The sequence below is a fragment of the Hylobates moloch genome, unplaced genomic scaffold, assembly GCF_009828535.3.
Source record: "Hylobates moloch isolate HMO894 unplaced genomic scaffold, HMol_V3 SCAFFOLD_15, whole genome shotgun sequence".
Lineage (NCBI taxonomy): Eukaryota > Metazoa > Chordata > Mammalia > Primates > Hylobatidae > Hylobates > Hylobates moloch.
In genome coordinates, this window is record NW_026652290.1 from 92,795,184 (window position 1) to 92,801,579 (window position 6,396).

At 57.5% G+C, this 6,396-nt stretch overlaps 1 protein-coding gene across 1 annotated transcript; it reads right to left on the bottom strand.

Moving 5' to 3' along the window:
- On the bottom strand, positions 1 to 2,563 carry IRF2BP1 (interferon regulatory factor 2 binding protein 1). The gene has a single exon (XM_032177561.2). The coding sequence runs from the start codon at positions 2,164 to 2,166 to the stop codon at positions 412 to 414; it is 1,755 nt and encodes a 584-aa protein (XP_032033452.1). The 5' UTR covers positions 2,167 to 2,563; the 3' UTR covers positions 1 to 411.
- Between the last annotated feature and the right edge of the window lie 3,833 nt (positions 2,564 to 6,396).

The window sequence follows — 6,396 nt, forward strand, 5'->3', positions numbered from 1 at the left end:
AAAAAAAAAACCCATCTTTCGGTTTATTGAAGGAGCAGAAGGGAGCGGGGGGTGGAGGGGTGGGAATTAAATGCTTTTGCCTCATTTATAAAGAGCGAGTTTTCAGGAGGTCCCTTCTCAAGGAGGAGGGGGGCACCTCTCCCCCAACTACAAGCAGCAGCAAAGCTAAGCCAAGGAGGACAGGGGGAAACTGGAGGGGCCAAGGGACCCCAAACACCCCCTCGGACAGGAGCCACAAGCTTTCTCCCCCCACCCACAATGCATCTACCCCAGGGGACCCATCTGGGTGGAAGAAGGGAGTATGTACACAGATAGAGGTGGCACTGGGCTGGGTCGGGGAGGGAATAATTTATCCGCGGCAGCGGTGGGTGGCAAAGGGGCAGAGGGCAGTAGCCTGGAGGCAGTGGTAGCCTAGGGGTCCCGTTCTTTCTTAACCTTGATGTCTCCAGCAAGGATGGTGGCGATCTCGCCCTGCATGAAGGCCCAGGGCACGGAGGAGCCGACCAGCGGGCACTTGTCTCCGCTTGGGCAGTACACCTCCCCGGCCGGGCCCTGCGCCTTGATGAACTCCCGCGAGCAGGGAAAGCAGAACTTGTGTCCGGGCACCGAGGGGCACTGGACGAAGTGGGTGTCTTCCAACCGCTCCCTGCACAGGGTACAGCACAGGGGGGCCCCAGGGGTCGCCCCAGTGCCGCCGCCACCCCCGCTGACAGCTTCGGCCCCCGCTGTGGGACTGACTTCTGCTTCGCCGTTGCGGGCCACAAGGCGATGCTGGGTTGGCAGCTGGGCCGTGGAGGAGGCTGCAGGGCTGGCGCCCCCTGCACGCACAGGCCCCCCGCCTCCGCCAGGGTCCTTGGGTGAGTGGCCCAGGGCTTCGGCCACATTCTTCAGGGCGGCAATGGGCGAGGGCACACCAGGGGTCTCAGCGGAGTACGGGCCGCCGGGTGCCACCCAGTGCCGTTGCTGCTGCTCCTCGGTGGTCATCTTCCCAGCCGCCTCGCCCTCCGGCTCGGGGGATGCCTTGCGACGGCGCGGCGTGGGCGCCAGGTTCCGGGATGGGGCTCGCGGCGGTGGGCCACAGAGAGCCGCAGGGGCCGGCTCTGGGTACTGCTGGGGCAGGGCCTCCGCGGGAGCTGGCTCGCGGAAGCTGCGGACGCCGTCGGTAAGCAGCTCGCCCAGCTGCCGCCATTCTCCTGAGCCATGCCGGCGTTCATATTCGAGGTACTTGAAGCCCGAAGAAGCCAGTGCCTTGCCCGGCTCCCGCAGAGCATCGTGGAACATCTGGCGAGCCACTGCCAGGACGCCGGCGTACACATTGCCGGAACCACAGGGGTATTCGGTGAAGAGCTTCAGCTCGAACTCGTATCCTGGAGGACGGGCAGTAGCATCGAAGGCGAACACTCGCCCCACCAGCCCGTGATCCTTCTTGAAGCGCACATTGAACGGGGCGCAGGCGGACAGCGCCAGTAGCTGTTCCCGCACTGCTTTGGGGCGCCCGTGCCATTCCTCTGCCCGGCCTCGCATGGCCTCGTTCAGTTCTGCCAGACAGTCCGCATTCCTCTGCTGCTTTTCTTTCTCGAAATCGGAGCCGAAGAGGGGACGGGCAGGACTCAAGCCGGGTGCCAGGGTCAGGCCTCGGCTTCCCAGGCCAGACACTGCAGCTGCCAGCAGCCCAGGGGGCATCAAGCCAGGCATGGAGCCAAGCAAGGCCCTTCGCGCCCCCTCAGCCACGGCCTCCTCACGGCCCAGCCCATTGGCCAGGCGGGACCCCAGGGTGTACTCCAGGGCGGGCGAGGGCAGGGGGAGGCGGCCCGATGATGTGGCCCTGTCATAGCGGTCCTGGCCCGAGACGCCACCGCCGGTCCCTGACGGCTGGGGCTGGGCCTGCGGGGGCGGCAGCTGGGGCCCCTGTGCGGCTGCCGCCGCCAGGTCCTTGGTGGCCGGGTGCTTAAGGGCCGGGGGCCCCGGCGAGCGGCCCTCGGGGAGCACGTGGCTGCGCTTGAGCTGGCGGGCGGCATCGATGAGCAGTTCGATGCGGTCTGCGCCCTCGAAGTTCACGCAGCCGCGACACACGGCCTCGCTGAAGTCCCACACCATGGCCCACGGCATCTTGGGCAGGTCGCACAGGTAGCACCACTGGCGGCGGGACGCCTGCACAGACGCCATGGCCCCAGTCCACGCGCCGCCCAGCTCCCGCGTTCCACCGGCCGCCGACGTGCGATCCGCGCCGCCAACGTTCGATCCGCGTCCCCGGGACAGCGCGAGCCACGGTCTGGCCTCCGGCTCGGCCTCCCCGCCGGATCCAGGCCCGGCCCCCCTTCCCCGCCCCCTGGGCCCTAAGCCTTTCTGCTCACTCCCGCCTCCCTCGCGAAGGCAGGCTGAAGCACGTCGGCGCCCCCGCCCGGTCCGGGCTCCGAGCCGAGGCGCACAGCTCGGGCCCCACGATGGGCCGCGAGCGCCGCCGCCTCGGGCTCCCGCCGCTCTCGCCGCCGCCGCTGCAACGGCCGCCGCCGCCTCCACCTCCTTCTTCTGCCCCAGAGGCCGCTTCGCAGGGAAAGTTACATAACACGCCGGCAAAGCCTTCTGGGAAACGTAGTCCCGCCGGGGCCGGCTCTTAAAGGGAACGGCGGGCAGACGCGGGCTGGGGAGGTCGTCGCCTCTCCCCGCGCAACCCTTACAACTCTCTCCGCGGGGCCGGAGTTCAGCGCGCCGCAAAATGCTGGGACACAAAGGTGGGAGGCGAGGATGCAATACGAATGATCAGAGCTACTCCGGATTCAGAAATTGTGGGGGTGGGTGGACAGGCTTCCGGGCTTCCAACTTCTGCTCCGATTTGCTGTGCAGCTTTAGGCAAAGTGTCTTGCCCTCTCTGAACCTCAGTTTCCCCGCCCAACAAAGGTGGGCCAATGACGGATTAGGAAAGTAGCAGCTTCTGGGGCGGGGCGGAGAAGCTCTGATTGGCTTCAGAACAGGGACGGGAAGCTGGCAACTAGGTGGGGGTGGGGGTGGCCACTTGGCACTTCGTCCTCTCCCCGGAATCCTAGATATATGCCTCTGGGGCCCGCCACAGCCAGAGAAGGGAGAGGACTAAGGGCTTCCGAGCCAGAGCCTTGTCTCAGTTTTTTCTCTGCTAAAGGAGTGGGGCGACTGGCCGCCCTCTAACCCTGTCCCAGCTCTGCCCGCGCGCTCTAGTCTGTAAAGGGTTACACCATCGGGGGCTCGGCGTCCCCCACCCGCTTCACTACAATTCCCAAAATGCACTGCGGGGCGGACAAAGTGACGCACTTCCGCCGTCTGGGAGGCTGGGGGAGGCCTTCCAGATTCACGCTGCCTTCCCGGCTACCTCCCCCCTTTTTCTGGGGGCTCTTTACGTGCATTCGGAGCATGGCGTTTGGGGGACCCTTATCCTCTGTTGCTCCCCAATTTGAGGGAAAAGTAAGGGGTTAAGAAGTGACAGGCAAGAGGAGGGAGTTGCTGGGGAAGGGCAAACACCAGACCAACCTTTCCCCAACGTTGAGCGCTCACTACCTGGAAGGCCCAATCAGGCTGTGAGGACCCTTCTTCTTTCCCAGGCACTGGGAACGGGACGAGGCTGTCTTTGGGGAAGGGCGGAGGCGGGTCTCCAGGTTCTAACCCACAACAGCCCCTTTCTCTGGGCCTAGGTCCGTGTTAGGTGCTCAAAAATATTTGAATGACGTACCAGTTGGCTGTGGTTTTGTCTAGTGAGGGGTTGCTTGTCCCTTCTCCTCCCGTCCCACTGGAACCGCAGCAGCTCTGATTCCGTTACCCAGACTTCACAATTTAAAAATGGTTTCACAATTTTGTCTACTACCTGTATTTGAACACTTTTCTCCCTTAAAAAAAAAAGATTTATCAGGCTGAAGTGGGAGGATTGCTTGAGCCTGGAGATAACAGGCTGCAGTGAACCATGATTGCGTCACTGCACTCCAGCCTGGGCAACAGAGCAAGACCCTGTCTCAAAAAAATAAATAGATTTATCTTTTTTTGCCTCATCCTAGGTAATACGTTCACAGTCATGGGTTTCATGTACTGTGGTTACCTTACAAAAAAATCAGTGAAAACTATCGACTCATTCAAGAGGACATTAATATGTCACTTAAAGTTGCCTTTGGGCTATTATTTACAAAACACTAATGGGAGTTAAGACTTCTGGCCAGATTCAGCCTTCAGGTGGACTGGATTGGCCTCTGACCAGCTGTGGCCTTGGGCAAGTTTCTGAACTTCTTGGAAAAAATTGAGACCCCCTCGAGTCTCTTTTTATTTGGGTACCTTCAGATTGAATGCAAACATGCATACAAATGCTTAGCTTGGTGCTTGGCACAGAAAAATGCCATAAATGGAAGTTGTTTTTAAGCTGGACAGTTATTCAAATATTCAACCCCTCTTCCGTGCTGGGAAATGCTGGGGACATAGCAGTGACTGAGACAGGCTTTACGCCTTGCCCCTGAGAAGCCCCAGCCTGGTGATGGAGGCAGATATTAAATTTACTCAAATGATGAACTAAAATTTGTGATGACTGTGGTGGGGAATGTGTATCAGGAAAAGTTTCCTGGCCAGGCATAGTGGCTCATGCCTGTAATCCCAGCACTTTGGGAGGCCGAGGAGGGCGGATCACTTGAGCTCAGAAGTTTGAGACCAGACTGGCCAACATGGTGAAACCTTGTCTCTACTAAAAATTAAAAAATTAGGGGGCCGTGTGTGGTGGCTCACGCCTGTAATCCCAGCACTTTGGGAGGCCGAGGCAGGCAGATCACGAAGTCAGGAGATCGAGACCATCCTGGCTAACACGGTGAAACCTCGTCTCTACTAAAAATACAAAAAATTAGCCTGGTGTGGTGGTGGGCACCTGTAGTCCCAGCTAATCGGGAGGCTGAGGCAGGAGAATGGCGTGAACCCAGAAGGCGGAGCTTGCAGTGAGCCAAGATCGCGCCACTGCACTCCAGCCTGGGCGACAGAGTGAGACTCCATCTCAAAAAAAAAAAAAAAAAAAAAAAAAAATTAAAAAAAGTTAGGCCGGGCGGTGGCAGTGGCTCACATCTATAATCCCAGTACTTTGGGAGCCCTATCACTTGAGGTCAGGGGTTCGAGATCAGCCTGGCCAACACAGTGAAACCCCCATCTCTACTAAAAAATACAAAAATTAGCCAGGTGTGGTGGCACACACCTGTAATCCCAGCTACTCAGGAGGCTGAGGCAGGAGAATTCCATGAACCCAGGAGACAAGTTCACACCACTGCACCTCCAGCCTGGGGGACAGATGCAAGACTCCGTCTCAAAAAACAACAAACAACAACAACAAAAAACAAAAAACTAACTAAATAAGTAAAAATACAAAAATTAGCCAGGTGTAGTGGTACACGCCTGTAGTCCCAGCTACTTGGGAGGCTGAGGCAGAAGAATCACTTGAACCCGGGAGGCAGAAGTTGCAGTGAGCCAAGAGCGCGCCACCGCACTCCAGCCTGGGCGACAGAGGGAGACTCTACCTCAAAAAAAGAAAAAAAAGAAAAGTATAATCTAATTACAGGAAGAAAGACTCTGACATCTTTATGTCCATTCTACAGATGAGGACACTGGAAGCCAATGGTTACACAGTTGGCCAGGGCAGCACCAGTACTTGAGCCACGTCTGAGTCCAGAGTGGTGGTGATTTTCTACTTTGTTACCTGGCCCTGCAGCAGAGTAAAAGAACCAGTTCTTGCCTGCATGACATTATGGGCAAATGTGCCTTAAATAGATAAAGGCCTTTGTTCATTTAGAATCACTATGAAAAAGAACCCAGCTGTGTGTGGTGGCTCATGCTTGTAATCCCAGCACTTTGGGAGGCCGAGGTGGGAGGACTGCCTGAGCCCATGAGTTCCAGATCAGCCTGGACATCATAGAAAACCCCATCTCTAGAAAAATAAAACAACTAGCTGAGCATGGTGGCACATGCCTGTGGTCCCAGCTACTTGGGAGGCTGAGGCAGGAGGATTGCTTCAGCCTGGGAGGTTGAGGCTACAATGAGTTGTGATCATGCCACTGCACTCCAGCCAGGGCAACAGAGCGAGATCCCATCTCAAAAAACAGAAAGAAAAGAAAAAAGAAAAGAAAGGAAAAGAAAAAGAACCACAGGACACTGAGAGAGACTCTAAGAGGCAAATCCATGTTAGCCTTGGGGAAGGAATCTAGGACTTTCTCCTGGAGGTGACATTTAGACTGGTATCTAAAGGATGAGTAGGAATAAGATTTCATGTAAACACAAGACTTGATGGCTTTAAGAATTAAAAAAAAAAAAAAGCTGGAAAACCACGAGCCTCCCGATTGCCTGCCTGTGGAGGGGGCGGGGCAGGTGTAGGTGCTGGTCCCCCAGGCCTGTCGCAGACAGAGCCTCAAGTAA

Excerpts from the sequence above, each read along its gene's own strand:
- IRF2BP1 (XM_032177561.2), bottom strand. The coding sequence starts at position 2,166 with ATGGCGTCTGTGCAGGCGTCCCGCCGCCAGTGGTGCTACCTGTGCGAC.